The sequence below is a fragment of the Phalangium opilio genome, unplaced genomic scaffold (genome assembly GCF_054372755.1).
Source record: "Phalangium opilio isolate 3A_F unplaced genomic scaffold, DU_Popi_V2 ptg000011l_1, whole genome shotgun sequence".
Lineage (NCBI taxonomy): Eukaryota > Metazoa > Arthropoda > Arachnida > Opiliones > Phalangiidae > Phalangium > Phalangium opilio.
Genome location: NW_028324147.1, coordinates 8,028,537 through 8,048,742, shown reverse-complemented (window position 1 = coordinate 8,048,742; position 20,206 = coordinate 8,028,537). Strand labels below are relative to the sequence as shown.

General features: G+C 37.9%; 1 protein-coding gene across 1 annotated transcript; it reads right to left on the bottom strand.

The window, feature by feature from the left end:
* Window positions 1-670: 670 nt before the first annotated feature.
* On the bottom strand, window positions 671-17,000 carry Zyx (lipoma-preferred partner zyxin). Its single transcript, XM_089860097.1, has 10 exons — window positions 16,912-17,000; window positions 15,971-16,215; window positions 12,773-13,035; window positions 3,943-4,204; window positions 3,587-3,688; window positions 2,859-2,926; window positions 2,729-2,776; window positions 2,522-2,652; window positions 2,336-2,456; window positions 671-1,515 (listed from the first exon to the last, which is right to left on the bottom strand). The coding sequence occupies exons 2-10, from the start codon at window positions 16,158-16,160 to the stop codon at window positions 1,384-1,386; spliced, it is 1,317 nt and encodes a 438-aa protein (XP_089716223.1). The 5' UTR covers window positions 16,161-16,215; window positions 16,912-17,000; the 3' UTR covers window positions 671-1,383.
* Window positions 17,001-20,206: the final 3,206 nt, after the last annotated feature.

Genomic DNA, 20,206 nt, shown 5'->3' with positions numbered 1-20,206 from the left:
CATCAGGAAAACATACAGCTTAATGAAACCGTTATGCTTCCGAGAATATAGCCCACGTTTTGTGGGCCGTCAATCGTCATAATTCGGACGCCTTTCTATCTGTGATGTCATTGGTTGGTAGCAACCCAAGGTCGGGTGAGTGCGCTATGTTCGACGCACAGCGAGATAAATTATTCGCGACGTAAAATTCGTCATACATTATGATTAGTCTAGTTCTTCCCACAAAATCTGCCTGTTACTGCAAGGGTTTCGTTTCTTTATGATTGTGTTGATTTTCTTCCATTTACGGAAAGAGAAAAAATGTATGCTAAACTAGAAATGGAACCTTATAGTGTCATCATGGATAAAGAATGCGCGTGAGCAAATTTGTTTTCACTCTACAGGATAGGCAACTCCCTATCTCGTACGACAGCTTATTCTGTATATACTCTGTTACAACATCGGTTGTCAGCACGCGCAAAGCTGGGTCTCTATGTAATCTAGCCTTGCGCGTGCTGACAAGAGACAAAAAACTTCGGGATATTTTAAACGATTTTAAATCCTGAAGATCCTGAAGTTTTTTGTCTCTTGTCAGCACGCGCAAGGCTAGATTACATAGAGACCTAGTTGGGTGCTGTACAACTTTTGCACATTGGAAACCAAATATTTAAATCAATGAAACCAATACTAATTAGTTTCTAGTTCTGTAATAATTATATCTTCAATATATTACAATAACAATCAATAATTATAATAAAAAAAATTCTAGCAAATTGTAAAAAGAAAATCAATTTGAACTTTTTCCTCGCACATTATTCATTTCAAATTCTTAAACTAAAATCCTAATTAAAAATAATAATCAATTACAACCTTAATAAAGAAAATAATTAATAACCAACGGTAATTAATTTTCATTCCTTTTTAAGGCTAGGACGACTATTTAAATTTAAATTCTTTCTTTCTTTCTTTCTTCAGTAATTTATTTAAAGTTTAATTATAATTAAATTTACGTTTTCAAATGTAAAAAACAGCTGCACTTAAAAATGGTACGTAGAATTGGTTTTTTCAAAAGAAAACCTTTTGGCAGCTTATTTGGAATATTCTTGTATAAATGCTAAGCTAAACACTTTTAGGATAAACCGGCGTTGGGGGAGTAATTTTAATTTAATTTAATTTAACTTAACTTAAAGAACATAAAAGGGGGCAGGAGTGGGGGGCGTTGCAACTTTCACAAAACTGATTGTAAATAATATACATACATCTTTCCCTTCTTAATAATTTTCTAAAAAAAAAAACTTACTTGACTCTCGCGAACGTATGATTATTGCGATAAAGCGAATTTCTAAATATTTCTTTTTTTCTTTTGTATTATTCCTTTCTTTATTATTATTTTTTTTTAATATTTTAAAGTTCAGTGGTCATACGTGACGTTAAAGCTTGCACCCTTTTAGCGTTGCAGCTACGACACAAAATATGGTCGTCTAAAGGGTAACATCCTCTCCCTTCCGCTTCCGATGAAAGAAGCAAGCCGCAATCCTGATGAAGAAAAAAAAAATTAAAGGGAATGCGAATTTACAATTTCATATCATATTTTACCACGAAAGTGGTGTTATGTTACACTTTCGTGTCTCTACTTTCAAAATATCAAGTTTTTAATATAATTGAACCAAAGTTTCTATTTTTAAAATCCAGTGAAAAATCACGGAAAACTCAACTCAGTTTCGATATATATCGATAATTTAGTCTTGTCGAGCTTGTTTGTTTACCCGTTTGATGACATCACTATGACGTGAGGGGGGAAAAAGCGCGGGAATCCTATACGCGTCTCGAGCTTCTCGCCAGTCTAAACTCTGGGTCTGATAGCGGAGAGAGTGGCACCATCTGACGTGAAAAAATATATCTGTGACGTCAGCCTACGGGAAACGTTTTAGCCTTTCATAAAAAGTGGATTTCAAATAATTTCGGCTTGTTCGCACGTTTGATGACATCACTATGACGTGAGGGGGAAAAAGCGCGGGAATCCTATACGCGTCTCTAGCTTCTCGCCAGTCTAAACTCTGGGTCTGATAGCGGAGAGAGTGGCACCATCTGACGTGAAAAAATATATCTGTGACGTCAGCCTACGGGAAACGTTTTAGCCTTTCATAAAAAGTGGATTTCAAATAATTTCATATGAAGCATTTTCAAATGCATATTGCCGCCAAATAATAATTAGAAATCGGAGGGAGAATTAAAAGCTTGATATTTTTGAATTCACAGAAATTAATTCTATCTTTTGTTATATAATTCAGAGGTTTTTCAAACGAAGCCTCTCATTCCCTTTAATTAAATTAAACTCGGGGATTTTATGACTTACCTCGCAACGATAGCAATTAACGTGAAAGCTTCTATCTAGGGCCACGACTCGGACCGTTTCTTCTTGACCAGGTTCCGGCATAATGGGTTGTTTGCAAACGCAACATCTCGGTGCAAATTTTCTGCAATTTGACGAGCATTAAAGAAAGAGATGGTTTTTTTTTCATATTTCGTTTCGATCACTTACTTATGGAAGTCATCGATGCAATGTATTCGATTAGTGGCGTCGACCGTGAAAGGAATTCCATCCAGACATTTACCACACATGACGCATGAGAAGCAACCAGGGTGGTAAGGCTTCCCCGTCGCTCGCAATATCTGAAAAGATAAGTGGCGGAGGAAAATGACGCGTGCGCAGAACTAAAAAGTTCAGAGCAAATATGATTTAACTTACTCTATCCAAAATTGGTTTATTACAGACACAACATTTTTCTAAAGTATTCTAAAATACGTAAAAATATAAAATTATCGATAATTCAACTAGAAATTGAATTAAATGAATTTAAGAGTAAGATTTAATTTACTAAGTAATCTTCTTCGCAATACGGTTTGCCATCCATAGCGTAAAATGGTTTTCCTCTCAATTCTTTTTCTAACATTTTAACATGGGTTTAAAATGTTAAATTCCGAATGCAATTAATATTAATATTAACATAAGTTTATAAGATATGTTCCTTCCATAAGTATGACATTTCCTACGCTTCGTAATGCTCGAGACTTACAGTTCGAGCTAGTTCTAGCAGAACGACGAGCGAGAATTGACTACACGCGGTTACAGGGTTCGTACGAAATTTTTACATAGAAAATCCCTGACTTTTCCAGGTTATCCCTGACCAAATTTTGGCAATATCCCTGACCATTTTAAGGTGCTTACCAGAGCCCACTTCATCACACCTGTCTCATATTTAGCATTTCTCGAAGCATGGTTCGATATACCAAACGAAATCCCTGACATATCCCTGACTTTTTAGGAAAAACGTTAAAATCCCGGACTTATCCCCCTAATTTTTTTATCCCTGACTTATCCAGGTTCCGTACAAACCCTGGGTTAATTTTGCAGTCCATCTGCATCTATTTAGTCCGTAGTTTGCCTTTGCCAGCGCCTCACCAGGCGTCGCTTTACGAAGGAGAATCTATGACGTTTCACCTACTTCAATCACTTCATGACAAGCTCCAGTTTGTAACTAGTGACAAACTTATGCAGCAACATATCTTATGAACTTATGGTTATATAAATGATTTCATTGCGTACGGCATATGTGACAAGTGAAACATCTAATGTGATAGACCTGATCCATGGCCGTACATCCACTGCCTTCACCCAAAACCCTCTCGCCACATTTGTGACACATTCCTATTAACATAATTAGTTCCGCAATTACATTTTTGTAAATAAAGAAATTCACCTACTCCTGGATCATTTCTACTCAATATTTTTTGACACTTAATATTCTTACAACAGTTTAATTAAAAATCCGTTTTTACCTATTACCACTTCCTCCTCCTCGTCTAAGCAGCGTTAAAAGTTAATTCAATGTTTATAGAGAGTATAGAAACCTCACGCGTGTTCATGACAAATCCCAGACTATATTTTAAGACTTGACTTACCAAAGAAATCTGGATCACCAGAGTTTTCCATACTCTGGACCAGAAGGTCAGTAAGATGGTCAACTTCGGCCTCTTTTCCATTCGGCATGTTTCTGGTCAAGGTTCCCGCGGCACCCGATCTTATTCCACCACCAGGAGGATAATAGCCGGAAGAGTACAATGAGGAAGCCCCGCTGCCAGTGCTGTAAGCGGAACGATTGGACATCTGGCTGGGAGGCCGAGGTGTGATCGGCTCGTAAATTGAGCTTGTATCATAAGAGCTCTATAAACAATAAAAATTTAATTATTTAATTGGTTTTACATTCTTGAATTAATTACTATGCATTACGAAAGATTATAAAATTTAGTAGAGTGTAACGGTTAGATTAATCTGCGTTTAAAGGTTCCACAAATCACTTGCTCAACAGTGGTGTGCGAGTCCCGTTTTTTCGGTTTCGAACAAAGTCCGAGTATTGGAACCAATTTCATATCGAGTATCGAAATTTCTTTCGAGTATGGAGCCGAGTATCGAAATTTCTTTCGAGTATCGAGCCCAATATCGAAAATTCTTTCGAGTATCGAGCCCAATATCGAAAATTCTTTCGAGTATCGAGCCCAATATCGAAAATTCTTTCGAGTATCGAGCCCAGTATCGAAAATTCTTTCGAGTATCGAGCCGAGTATCGAAATGTCTTTCGAGTATCGAGCCGAGTATCGAAATGTCTTTCGAGTATCGAGCCCAGTATCGAAAATTCTTTCGAGTATCGAGCCGAGTATCGAAATGTCTTTCGAGTATCGAGCCCAGTATCGAAATGTCTTTCGAGTATCGAGCCGAGTATCGAAATTTCTTTCGAGTATCGAGCCGAGTATCGAAATTTCTTTCGAGTATCGAGCCGAGTATCGAAATTTCTTTTGAGTATCGAGCCGAGTATTGAAATTTCTTTCGAGTATCGAGCCGAGTATCGAAATTTCTTTTGAGTATCGAGCCGAGTATTGAAATTTCTTTCGAGTATCGAGCCGAGTATCGAGGCGAGTATCGAAAATTCTTTCGAGTATCGAGCCGATCAGTATCGAAAATTCTTTCGAGTATCGAGCCCAGTATCGAAAATTCTTTCGAGTATCGAGCCCAGTATCGAAAATTCTTTCGAGTATCGAGCCCAGTATCGAAATTTCTTTCGAGTACCGAAAATTCTTTAGAGTATCGAGTATTTAGATTAGGTGAAATTTTGTCTTGTTATAGAGTATCGTGTCGAGTACTCAGCTCGATACTAGAAATTAACGAGTACTCGCACACCACTGTTACTCAACTTATCTGCTTTCAGCTTTAGTAACAATTAACAAAACCGAAAGCGGACTGTGCAAAGTGTATAAGAAAATAAGAACAATTTCAGCTTAAAATAATATAAATTTCCTCAAGATATAGCAAGAAATTCAATCAAGTATTTGATTTCATTGTACATGCTATACAAAAACATTAATTCCGTTTCCCGCGGGTTAACTGCTGCCCACTCAAAGTACGGTTTCTATTGCACACAATTACTTTGCATGTTTAATATTTTTTAAGCGTTTTGGAAGAGTCCATAAATTCCATATAGAAAGAAAAAAAATTGTTCGCATCCAAAATGCTTGAAGTTAAAAACTTCTTAAAACAAATAAAATCTAAAATATTTGGGGGGAAAAACCGGAAACGGGACACGGGAAATCTCAAACAAATTATTAATAAATTTCACAGAAACAAACTTTCCTACCTGGATTACAATATATTATTATTAAATAATATATTTTCTATATTCCCCAAATAAATAATAATTACGCAAAATAAGTTATATTAAAAAGTTCTAAATCTTTTTAAGAACGCAGAATGATATATTAAAAAAGTTTAAAATGTACTAAGACACTTTTGGGATAAAGTAGACGCGATATAATGTTATTTAGACTTTCATTGGTGACTTTAGAGTATTATTTTGGCAACTTTAGGGATTGAGGGCCAAAAATAACACACAAGCAGAGAAAAAGGGGGACATCTGGGTGAACCAGAAGTAGGAGGCAAAATTCCAATTTTTTCCCGACTTTTTTTTTTTATTTTTATTTTTAAAGCCATGTGGGTTTAGAAGACTAGGGTTTTAAAAAGAGGTGTATCAGTCTCTCTCTCTCTCTTTTAAAACTTTCTTAGTTTAAAATATTTGGGAAGCGTACGTATAAAGTATAAGTGGGAGGGGCTCTACTCTTACTTTTAAAAAAACTTTTAACAGCTAGTTTAGTTTCTAAGAGCCAAAAAACATTTTTTTGCATTTATATTTCGGTTATTTGAAAATATTCTTGTGGCTTACAGGTTGGTTGGCTATTATAATTTTCAATATTTTTCTACATTCAACTATTTATACCCTGTATTAAAAGACTCCTAGGTTAATTGTTTAATATAGAACTTATTTTATAATTACTATTTATGAAATTAATGTAGGTTTGCATGAACGTAACTTATGAAAAGTAATTAATAAAAAATTATGTTACATTAGTAGGGATTTTCAAAAAGTGTATTTTAAGTAATTTCCAGATTTATGATTGGCTAGCTGTTACCCGCGGCGTCGCTCGCTTGTAATAAGAACTACCATCAAAATGATATAAAGAATGGGTAGATTTTACTGATGACTGATATTTTTGTAGCACCCTAGGAGCGATGGCACTCGACGTTGCCCGTCAGCCCGTCGGGATGCATTTTTTATTACTTATCACGCGGACATTATTCTATAAAGAATGGTTTTTAAGTTTTTGGCCGCCATTTAAAAAGATGGCAACAAATCGAACCCAAAAGACCATTCAGCCCATCTATAGCTTAAAGGAAAGCAGTGTACTAAATATTTGTGAAATCGGTTGACACGGGCGGACTCTGTTACATAGAGAAGTTTTTTTACATTTCTGGTCGCCATTTCTTAAAATGGCGGTGGATTGGAAAAATCTTTCTTAGTACGCGCCTACTACTTATGAGTAACGTTACTGCAAATTTACAGCCTTCTAGGGCAAGCGGTTTGGGCTGGGCGTTGATTATCAGTCAGTCAGTCAGGACTTTGATTTATATAGATATAGATTATTTAAAATAATTTTAAATTAACCATTTCAATATAAAAACCGACTCTAGGGACATCTTAACGCATTTATAACTTTTCAATCTAATTTAAACGAAACCGAACACGACAGATGTTTTTCTAAACGTCCCACTCAATATTCTTTAACTTAAATTATCAAGGTTTAATAGGATATGAAGTTAAAGGGAGAATGAACCATTTTTTATTTATTTAAAGTTAATAAAATAAAACAAAATCAGTTAATTTAGAAATTCGAATATATTAAAGGGACTGTAAAGTAGACACCGGCGCATGGATTAACTAACGCTAATCCATGACCGCGGGTGGGTTAAAATTATTTGTAATACGCCACAGGCACCACGTGACTCCAAGATACATAGACTCCACATGGAGTGGGACTGATACATAGTTCTGGGTTTTCACGAGATTGCCGTGCCAGTTCCCCGAGGTTAAAATTAGTTTTCGAAAAAAAATGAAGTAAGCTTTTTTAAAACACGACTTGCCTTAGTCACGCGCCTATGACGTCTTTCAAATAAGTTTTACACTTCCGCCAATGCCCACTTTACAGACCCTTTAATTAATCTTTTTTGCCTTTGATTTATGTCCTTTCTTTCATATGACAGTTGGAAAGACGTCATAATTATGAGGCGTGACGGATAGGATAGTACTTAAGCCCCGCCCACAAAACCCGCATAGAAAGTAACATGGGAAATAGGCTCTCGAAGTTGGGGACGCAAGCTAGATGGGGTGTATCTTTTTCCCCCCCTTGCTTTGGCTTCCCGCTCGCGTTTTTAACTTCACACACGCTAGCTTGGGTCCTCATCGATGCGGAGTATCACACCTCCTCGGTGGTGAGAGCTGGTTAACCACTACGTTGTGTGGGCTAAGCGGATACGCGCCCTTCCCAAGCCAAGGTGTTGAGGCATCGTGCCGAGGGCTGCATGGTACTGGGGAAGTAAAACTTCGGTATCGCTAACGATCCCCTCGGGGCACCGGGCGACACCCCGTTGTATCTAGCCTTCCACCCGGGTGGGGGACTACCGGGTGGTGACCTTTTACTTGCCCCCTTACTCGTGGGATTCCCATGGATAAACTAAATCAAAACAACTCTAACACTACCAAACCTACGGTGCAGGGGTCTGCTCAAGGCAGAACCCACACTGATACCACTTCACAAGGGCTTGTATCCAGCGAAACTCGTGACGATTTATCGTTGCGTGTGTCTGGCAAGCCCTCGAAAAGTACCTTGCGTCGTCGTCTCAAACGACGGATTGCTCGGCAAAAGGTCAAATCGGGGTCTGAAACGGCCTCCACCGCCGCTGGGGGTGCGATGGCTCGTGACAACCCAATGAAGAGGCCCAGAGCGGAGGATTCGACTCCCTCACCAAGTACCTCGCAGGCGGCGTCGAAAAAGGCTAAGTCCTATAGTGACGCCGCCAGCTCAGAAAAGATGGCCATTGTCAAAAAAGGCTATCCGACGGCGGTCATCACGGAGGAAGACGTGGGCCCAATTCAGAAGGCGATTCTAAGGGCGCTGGATGGGATACCTTCGGGGAGCCCTCTACCGCGCCTTGCGAACTTTAGCCTGACGACCGGGGCCCTAGTATACTCCTGTGAGGATTCGTTCACTGGGCAATGGTTGAAGGACAACTTAGCCTACTCGGTGGTGGGGGATGCGGTGCTCTCAGTAATGAGAGCTAGCGAACTCCCCAAGCCGTTTAAGGTAATGTTCCGCACCAAGGACCAGATCACCAAGGAGCCGGCGGTGCTGTTTCGGCGCCTAAAGGTCCTTAATGCAGGTTTTGCCACTGAACGCTGGAAATGTATCCGGACGTACGTGGACAGGGCCGTACGGTACTGGGTACTGCTAATTGATGGCTCCTCATTGGAAGCCATTAAGAATGCTGGTTTCGTGGGCTATACTGGAGTGGACAAGGGTTCCTTCAAACTCCTTCAGAACACGGAAACCACTAAAACCACTGTAGCCGAGTCTGCGGCGGGGGGTGGGACTAGCGAGATGGGGGATCTCGCGGAGGAGCTCTCTGGTGTCGCTCTAGGCACAGAGGGGGAGGGGGGGGTGGCTCATTCGGAAGTCTGTTCTTCCATGGATGAGTCCACCCTACTGGAAGAATCGGATGGGACCCTTCGGGGTTCAGCCGATGAGCGTTCTAGTGGTCCTGGTGAGGGGGAGGATCTTGGGACTGGGAGCTCGCCTGTCGGGGGGGGAGGTGCCATTAGCCCTCTCGGGACCGATGAGGTGTAGCTAGGTCCCTTCTGAACCCCTCTCTTAGGGACCATGGGGACGCTACGTGCAATTCAAATCAACTTGCACCATAGTAAGGCGGCCTCTGCGGTACTCTGCAGGAGGTTTGCTATAGAGGGTCTTGATCTGGCCCTCATACAAGAACCGTGGATTTGCCATGGCAAAATCCTCGGTCTTGACGCGGCGGGGTCATTATTCTATGACCAAACTGCTGCTAGACCTAGGGCGTGTATTTTGGTTCGGAGGGATCTTTGTTGTATCTCTCTACCGCTGTACACATCCCAGGACACGGCGGCCGTGAATCTAGTCCTGGCCACTGGGCATGCCAAGTTGACTATCACGGCTGCCTCCGCATACTTTGCCCACGACGCGGACTCTCTCCCGACAATTGAGGTGATCAATTTGGTCAATCAATGTGAAAAGAGAGGGGACAAACTAATCATTGGCTGCGATGCCAATGCTCATCACATCACGTGGGGCAGCTCTGACTGCAACAAGAGGGGTGATGATTTACTAGAATATTTAGTTGGTTGTAAACTCTATATTCTTAATCAAAACAATGAACCTACTTTTGTTACTTCTAATAGAAGGGAGGTCATTGACCTCACGCTAGCCACAGAAAACCTCGTGTCTTCCGTGTCTAACTGGCATGTGTCAAATGAACCGTCTCTGTCGGATCATAGGCACATCTGCTTTACTGTCGCGATTACTTCTGTCCCGGCGGGGACGGAGATACGCAACCCAAAACGGACTAATTGGGCCGGCTATAGGGAAGACCTAATCCTACGCTACGGAGGGGGTCACACTCTTAAACTTACTTCACCTAAGGATCTTGATCGGGCTGCTGGTGATTTACAGTGCTCCATCATGGAGTCGTTCCACCGGAACTGCCCACTTAAGACCGTCAACCGCTCGAGGCTTGTCCCTTGGTGGAACGCGGATCTCAGCCGGCTTCGTAAATACACGCGCAGGCTCTTTAACAAAGCCAAGCGCACGGGTGACTGGGCTGGATACAGGCAGTCCCTTAACGCCTACAACAGGGCCATTAGAGCTGCTAAGAAGGACTCCTGGCGGACCTTCTGTGAGCAAATCTCCAATGTCCCTGCCACGGCTAGGGTCATGAAGATTCTAGCGCACGACAGCACACATCGACTTAATGCTATTAAGCTACGGGAGGGTGTGTACACTAAATCTGGGGCTGAGACTCTCAAGCATATGCTGGAGGTCCATTTTCCTGATTCTACTTTTATTAATCCAACAAACCCTGACTCTCTCTACCCTGTCCTGCACAGGGCTAAGAGGGAAGACTGGCTTGTAGCCAGACAGGTTGTCACGATTCCCAAGCTTCGGTGGGCTGTCAACTGTTTTGAGCCCTACAAGTCTCCGGGACCCGATGGGGTCTTCCCTCTGCTTTTGCAGGAGGGCTTAGACCACATCGCCTCTCCGCTATGCAAGATCTACAGACTTTGCATTGCTCTCGGTCACATACCTCGTGACTGGAAACGCTCTAGGGTCATCTTTATTCCCAAGCCCGGGAAGGCTTCCTATCTCGAGGCGAAAGCATTTAGACCCATATGCCTGACCTCCTTCTTCCTCAAAATTCTGGAGAAGTTGGTGGACAGGTACATCAGAGACGAGGTACTTTCGATAACTCCTCTCTCTTCTTCACAATTTGCCTACCAAAAAGGCAAATCCACTGAGACGGCCCTTCACGGCCTTACGAATTGCCTGGATAGGGCATTCGAGTTTCAGGAAATTTCACTGGCTGTCTTCCTCGATATCGAGGGGGCCTTTGACAAAGTCTCTAGCTCGGTTATTACTGAAGCTGTTGAGAGTTTTGGCATCAGCGCCACTCTTGGCCGCTGGATCAAGTCCATGCTTACCGACCGCGAGGTGTCGGCGTCCCTCCTTGGGGACTCTCTAGGGGTGACTACCAGCAGGGGCTGCCCTCAGGGTGGAGTGCTCTCCCCCCTGTTGTGGTGCCTGGTGGTGGACGAGCTCCTGGGGAGGCTCGGGGGTGCTGGGGGCTGTTGCTGCTTCGGGTATGCGGACGATGTAGCGATAGTCTTTACGGGGAAGTTCCCGGATACTGTTACCGCGCTTATGAGATCTGCTCTCTCTAGCGTGGAGCAATGGTGTCAGGCGGTTAACCTCACCGTTAATCCTGATAAAACTGTCCTTGTTCCTTTTACGAGGAAGAATACTAAGGATCTGTTCAATGATATCTCTTTCTTTGGCCAGGTCCTGACAAAGTCCTCCGAGGTGAAATACCTGGGGGTGACTTTTGATTGTAGACTCACATGGAAGCCGCATCTTGATCGGTGTATTAAGAAGGCCAAGATGCTCTTCTGGAGGACCAGGAGCTCTGTCGGCCAGACTTGGGGCCTCAACCCCAAGGCTGTACACTGGCTCTATACTGGGATCATCAGACCCATACTATCTTACGGGGCACTTGTCTGGTGGACAAGGGTCCGGCTTAAGACGGTGCAGGCTGCCCTGCGCAAGCTCCAAGACTGATTCCGGCGCTGGCGCCGGCTATTACTGTCAAACCACAAGGGTCGGCTTTTCTGCTTGCCTGGGCACCTTCGCTAGTGTGTTCCAGGCTGAAATTGCCGCGATCTGTTATTGCGCAGATTACTGTATTAACAAAGGGTATACCGGACGGACTGTGAGAATTTATTCTGACAGTCAGGCTGCCCTGAACGCTCTGAACCAGTGTCAGATTTCTTCTCAACTGGTGCGTAGCTGCCTCGACCTGCTAGCGCGACTGGCATCCTGCAACAGGGTTCTGCTGTACTGGGTGCCAGGGCATAGCGGTTATTATGGCAATGAGCAAGCCGATAGATTTGCGAAAAGGGGTGCGGAGGCCAAGCTCTTGGGGCCGGAGCCGGCCGTCCCCATCCCTTACAGGCACGTCAAACGGTGTCTGCATGACAGGTTGACTGTCATACAAAATCAGCTCTGGCACAGCATGGAGGGCCAGAGACAGACAAAGTTGTTTGTCGATGGTCCCTGCAGGTCTCGTGCTAGGGACCTAATTTCGCTCGGCAGATGGGATATTAGGCTGGCCACCGGTCTTTTGACCGGGCATTGCCGGCTTAATAGACACCTCCATCTGATGGGTTTTGCCGACGACCCTCTCTGTAGGTCGTGTCAGGAGATGGAAGAAACATCCGCCCACGTACTTTGCGAGTGCGACTACTTCGCCTCGCTTAGATTAGAATATTTTGATTCACACACCCTGGAACCCTCGAGGGTCTCCTCTCTCACGGTGGAGCGAATTCTTCGCTACGCTGCAGCTACAGGCCTATTCAAGGCCTGATTACGAGGATGCACAATATGCCTTTGGCATCGGTGCTAGGGCGCGTACCCTCCTCATCAACAATAATAATAATAACATGGGAAATATGGGGCACATTGATTCCTATTCCTCTGTGTGTGGAATTGTTGTAAATTCATTCTCCCTTTAATATCGTGATTGAGTGATTAAACGGTTTTAACTTACCGCAGAGGACTGTGGCCTGAAAGTGGCATAACTGGATTGCGTAGTAGCGTAAGTAGAGGAACTTCCAGGGGAAGCTGGTGCAACTGGGATTATGTCTTCCGATCGTTGGGGTGCAATTCTACTATTGGCCGGTTGCTTGCTAGATGACAGACCTTGGTTAACTGAGCCCGGTGGCATAGGGGGCGGAGGTGGTGCCACGCTATATTCTCCACCATCCGACGCCGGGATATAGTTACTGTAAACATGCCTATCACTCCCATTTCCTAGAAAGAGAATAATAACGGATTAATGGTTAATCATCACTACATTTAAGAATTCCCCCCCCCCGGAGCTGTTGGGTGAGGGGTCATATTGCTACCCGCCCACCGCGAAGGTGGTGTTATGGCCAAGGAGCTGCGTGTGTTTTTACCCAGAACTAAGGGTTGACTTCAACCCAACAGCTCCAGTGAGACGCCTTTAACAATCCAAAAGGGCACTAAACACAAGTGCCCGTTGCGAGATTTTGAGACAATTAAATAGAACCATGGCAACATTATAAGGTGTTTAAAAATTAGTTATTTAAGAACATCAAAAATTTAATACAGCGTTGACAGATCAGACTAACAATTACTCGTGAAATCAGATCCTTCATTCTAATTTCTAGCTTTAAACGCGTCATACTCGGTGCCATAGTTTTGACATTTATCATACCACTTATTTTTCCGTTGGCAGTACAGCAACACTCAAAATAAGTGCTGCTCTAATCAATTCCACCCTACATAAGTACCGCCATGAGTTTATAAGACATGTTCCATAAGTATGATACTAAATCTAGAGACTAACTGGGAGCTAGTTCGAGAACAACGCGAGGATTGACTACACTGTTTATTTTGCAGTCCATCTTCTCCTATTTAGTCTATACTAAGCCTTTAACAACGCCTCACCAGGCGTATGTCGCTTTACGATGGTGAATCTACGACCTACGTCACTTCATGACAAGCTCCAGTTTGTAACCACTAACAAACTTATGGAACATATCTTACGAATTTAACTCATGGTACCACCTTATAGAGAGCTTTCAGTTGGGTAATAGGAGAAGCTGAGTCTCGTGACATAATTTACGCTGCCATATTGGTGGGTTTAATTAAAGCGGGAATAAAGCTGAGACCACCCAACCAATATGTCTACCAGAACAGCGGCAAGACATGGGAGGGTGTGACGTACGTACTACTATCCCATCTGAAAGCACTCTATACAAAACCAAACCGAAATCTATTGAACCCTTTTAAGATTGCCATTAAATTAAATCAAAGCCTTTTACCTAAAGCAGCTTTCCTACGTTTCCAATATTCAATACCGGAATTACTCATCTCCAAAAAAAACTATATTGTCTTAACGGGCGAAGGAAAAACGGTGTACTAGCCGTAATACCCTAATTTTAACGTTCGAGACAGAACAACATAAATGACAAGTCGAAGGATAGATTTAAAACAAACTCGAAAATAACACCACCACCACGATGATCTACAATTGGTGGGCGTAAAGGCATCATATTGTTAAGTGTCAAGGGATAAAATGCGATGATCTAACTTTCAAAGCACGGCGCGCGAAACGAAACGAAACGAAACGAAAACCTATTAAACTGTGTATGTCTCGATGTTTAGCAATTACCCTATAGCTATAAACGTAAACTAAACTAAAGCCTTTTAGAAATTCTTTAACGTTCAAGGCCTCTATCTATGTCTATGTCTAGCAGCCGGCTTTAAACCTTGTCTGAAACTATCTCTCTCAATTTGATGTTGTGTTTTTTTTTTCTTTTAATTGTTTCCACTTTTTTTTGGTCTTTCAGCTCTAGATGTAAATCTAAACTCTTTCTTTGAACTAACTGCAATGGTTAAGGAGCATTGGGAAGAGTGCCAACTATTTGCGAAAGAAGCTATTTCCTCTTTACGAAGCTAAACAATACAATGGATTTCCTATAAATCCTTCGGCTGCTCGTTCTTGGATAACGTAAGTTTTCTTTTTGCTTAACTTTAACTGAACGGAATGTTTAGAATTTATTTTTTCTTTTTGTTTAAAGGTTTATAAACCTTTCAGTTAAATTTAAATATAAGTGTGGTGTTTTAGATGATTTGTTTAACACAAAGGGGGAGCTGTATGTTCATGCAGTTTCATCACGGTGAAGATAAAATGATTTAACTGAAGGGTAGTGGTAGAGTAGTAGTAGTAGTGATAAAATGACAAGAAAGTTCCTAACGAAGCTTTTAACACTTAGCTACATTTAAAATAAATAACCAATGAACAATTTTATGAAAAACACCTGGCAAAACTATTTTCAGTGATTTCACAGCTTCAGAATTTACTGTCCCTTTAAAGGGGCAATGAAATGGCGTGATAACCATATTTTAATCATTTTAGATTGATAAAATGTTCATTAAACAAAAAGTTCAGGTAACATAACATTATACCTTCAAATAACGGTCTTTTCTTATTATAAAAATAATTAGCATTTAATTAAGTCTTAAAAACAGTACTTTTGCGCTGCCATTAGTGTAGCGGCGTCTGCTAGTACGAATCACTTACCCCTACTTGATTGGTTGAATTCACACAGGCTGAGAGAGGCTGAGAGAGGTAGGTATAAGTGGTTCAACTTAGCAGACGCCATTAAAGCAATGGCGGATGGCGCAGTAGTACTCGTTTTAAAGAGTAATTAAATGCTAATTACTTTCTAATAATTTTTTAAATGTTTCCTTTAAAAAGTCTTTCTTTTAATTAAGGTATAATGTTATGTTACTTGAATTTTTCCCTTAATTTTGTATAAATTTTCAAAGTTTAAATAGTTGACGTGTTAAGTCTAATGCTCCTTTATGGTAAACAATGTTTTTTTTATTTCATATATGCAAGTAAACAAACACAGAAATAAAAAGTGTGCCGTGTCTGCTGAATTGATCATAGATTTGCAATAAAAACATGAACATAAATTTGATTTAAGCTTAGCACATCAACTTAGAAACTTTAAATTAACAACACGCAATTGCTAAGTTATGTTAGAGATTTTAACTGTGTTTAATAAATTTAAATCTATGAAAAAATTATTTTCTGGGCATTTCATTCTCCCTTTAAAGGAAAATATTATAACTGACTAGTTTCATCATGGCTTCACTGTAGGGTTTAGTAAAAAACGTTCAGTTTCGCTGATGTTTACAAAGATACGCTTACCAGAGTTACTTGGGATGTTATTGCAGTTGGCGTAGATGACAGTGTCAGCAGCTTCAAGGTGTTTTTTTGGTTTTGGTGGAATCATAGGAGCGGGTTTTTTCCCTTGAATGGGCGAGTAAGACATGGCTGAATACGATCCAATATTCAACTGCGACAAATTTTGCTCCAGCTGATCTTCGTGAGTAGCCATTATGTTAATTGAATTATTTATTTATTTGCCAATTGTTGCTGACTAATTGTTAAACCTAAAAAGAGATATTTCATTTCTCATTAGTCTATAGAGATATCTCAAAAGCCTTAATGTAACGTCACCCATTTGGATTGGATCTAATCTTATTTCTAATTCTACCTAATATTATATAGTTAACACTAATTATAATTAATGGTGTGTTTAAACGCTAAATAGGCTTTATAGGCACTATAAGATCAAAAGAATGGACATCATAAATTCCATTTGCACATGACAAATTTACTCGTAATCAGTTAATCACGTGTGATCAGAAGATTAGTTTAGATAACATTTACAGAACAAGAGTGATCATGATAAAAAGGGGTGGCTGGTTTGAATAAAAATTTCTAGTTCTACCTTTCTTTCAATTCAATCAGTGTGAATAAATAACGAAATTAGAGCCGACTATGTCACTTATTTTCCGAAAAAAAGGACGAAAAACTACGCAGAAAATTTATTTTATGAGTTTATGTAAAGTTCCCCAAAACCGGCCTACCAGGAAGGAAGGACAGAACATTATTTATAATACTAGTTAAATGAAGCCAAGGCTTAAGAGAATCAGTCAGTGGTTGTTCCGCTTGGTTTAATAAGTATATTTTTATTTTAATTCAATACTCAGGCTATTAAAACCTTATCCCTGAACATTACTTAAGTTTTTTAACACATTTCGCTTAATTAAACACAATTAATAGACGGAAATTTAATTTCTTACCTTTATTAGTAATAAAATGAAATCATTGACCGCCACCCATTTTCTGCGAAACTGCGAACTTTGACCCTAGCAAATGACGTAGCGCGTCAGACTCTTCAAGGCTTTCTGGAGCTAGCGCCCAATTGGTCAAGCGTGAACGAATAACGAAGCAAGTAACTCCTGATTGGTTATCGTCTAATTCTGGGAAGTTTGAAAATGGTGTGGCCAGTTGAACATCGGAAAATTACTTAAAATTAAGTAATTCATTAAGAGACTTTCGAAAAACAAATTGCATTTTACTTTTTGTTTTAAGATTTTTTTTTTGAACTACAATTTTCACCAACAATACAAACTGTAAAATTTGTTAAAAATCAAAAATTTATTTTTTGAAACACCAATTTTGTTAAAAAGAAATAAGTTAGCGAGAAACTATCTTCTAATAAAGCGCATTGAATTAAAATTAATTAATTATTAAAAGATACGAGCTAAAAACCGCTCATTATCCTTTTTTAATTACTTTATAAAAAAGGCAGTTTAGTTAAAAATAAATTAGAATTAATAAAAACAGTATGCATAGCATTTAAAAAAAGGATTTCATTTCTTTTATTTTTAATGGTTATAATAAACTTAATTAATTAGTTAGTTATATATTGTTAGTTTTTTTGTCTTTAAAGATGCCAAATACCTTTTTCATTTCGGTTTATCAATAATTAATACGGAATGTTTGTTTGTTTTTTTACTCGTTTTTTTTTTTTCACTTTTCCTCTTGTTTTTAAAACGTAACACCACGATAAGCCTTTAATGTGTCAGGTACTAGAGTTTTATTCGAAACAAAGGGATATATTTATATATATATATCATATATAATTTCTTTTTGTTTTAGTTTGTATTTCGAGTATATTTTTTTGTGTTTTAAAGGTTCTACACTTTTTTTATTTTGTTAATAACAAGCAAAAAGACACTTCACTTAACTTTGACAATGTTAAGATGATTACAAGCCAATGGCCAACTTTTTTTAACGGCCCTGAAAAAACCAAACCCTTCTTCATCTTTTCAAAATTCAAATCAATTGATCCTTTCACTCGATTGTAATAAATTATTTAAAACGTAAATTTAATTTATGTTTGTTTATTTATTTGAGTACTTAACGAGTACCCGGCTTGATACTCTCGAACTTAACGAGTACCCGGCTTGATACTCTCGAACTTAACGAGTACCCGGCTTGATACTCGAACTTAACGAGCACTCGCACACCACTGTTATAGAGCTAGTTTTTTAAATTAAAAAAAAAACCTAAACTATAAATTGTCTCCCCCCAAAACAAAACTTCACATTTTGTTTAAATAGTTTATAAGTGCACTTTAAAATAAATTCTATATTTAAAGATGCAGCTTGTTTTTTGGTTTTTTTAAAGACCGATTTCTTTTAAATTTGTTTAACTGTTTGTTTATTTGTTTATTGAGAATTAATTTTTTTCCCCTAATTAAAATTAAATCATGTTTAAACTTTGTTAAACTGGTTTTTACATGATTTTTTTTCGCAAGTTCAATAAAAAATAAATTAAAAATCAAAATATTTTAGTTAATATTTATTATTTTGGCACAATATTTAACTTTAAATAACCGATTTTAGTTTTTTGGCTTGTTTTTAAATTTAATTTTGGCCCATTCACGCTTAGATTTAATTAATTTAGCTTAATTATTACCAATTTTTTTATTTTTATTTTTTATTTGTTTTGTATAATAACACTCCCGTAACGGACTCGTAAATAATTAATACCTTTAGTATTTATTTTTAAACTTAAAAACCACCGGGGAGATATGACATTATTTAAGATGAGCAATAGAAGCTTTTTTTTTAATTTTTATTCATTAATTTCTTTTTAATGTATTCAATTTGTTTTTTTTTATTTATCGTATTCATGAATATCTCCCTTTAGCTTAATGTAGATATTAATGTTTTCCATTAATTTGCATTCTTGAAAGGGGTTCTTGTTCTTTGGGAGATGAGACTAATTGAAAGGGGATTAAGATCACATTTGTATAATAATACTGCAATTTTTATTTTTAAACTACAGGGGATCCTTTAAATTTAAACCTCATTTTAATCATTATTTAATTTTTTTTTTATTCCCTTTTTTTTATCATATAATTTTACAATACTGGGAAGTAAATATCTTAGTTTTTTTTTGTAAGATGAATAACACTTTATTTTATTAATTTTAAACACAAAATAAATAATAAGTTTCAACTTAAAATATTTTTTATTAAAAATAACGTTAACAATTACTAAAACATAACTTAAGATGTAAAACAGAGTGAGATAATTTATATAACTTATAAATAAAATAAATAACACCTATATATGAATTGTAAATAACCAAAATAATATCTATTTATAAATTAATAAAATAAGCAAAATAATATCTATAGATTAATAAAAAAAATAAAATAACCAAAATAATATCTATTTATAAATTAATAAAATAAGCAAAATAATATCTATAGATTAATAAAAAAAATAAAATAACCAAAATAATATCTATTTATAAATAAAATGAGTTTAATAACCAAAATAATATCTATATACAAATAAATAAAATAACCAAAATAATATCTATAGATTAATAAAAAAATAAAATAACCAAAATAATATCTATAGATTAATAAAAAAATAAAATAACCAAAATAATATCTATAGATTAATAAAAAAATAAAATAACCAAAATAATATCTATTTATAAATAAAATAAGTTTAATAACCAAAATAACATCTATATACAAATAAATAAGCAAATAAAATAACCAAAATAATATCTATATACAAATAAATAAGCAAATAAAATAACCAAAATAGTATCTATATACAATAAATAAATAAAATAACCAAAATAATATTTATATACAAATAAATAAAATAACCAAAATAATATCTATATATATAAATAAATAAATAAAATAACCAAAATAATATCTATATATATAAATAAATAAATAAAATAGCCAAAATAACATCTATAATTCTATATAAATAAATAAAATAACCAAAATAACATCTATAATATCTATATACAAATAAAAATAACCAAAATAATATTTATATACAAATAAATAAAATAACCAAAATAATATTTATATACAAATAAATAAAATAACCAAAATAATATCTACAAATAACTAAAATAAATAACATATAAATTTAAAAACTTAACAACTCTATACTTAAATTTAAAATAAAAACTATTTTAGGCCACCACAACAGGTACATATTACTATAATTATTGAACTTCTTAACTAATGCGAGAAAGTAACGTCCA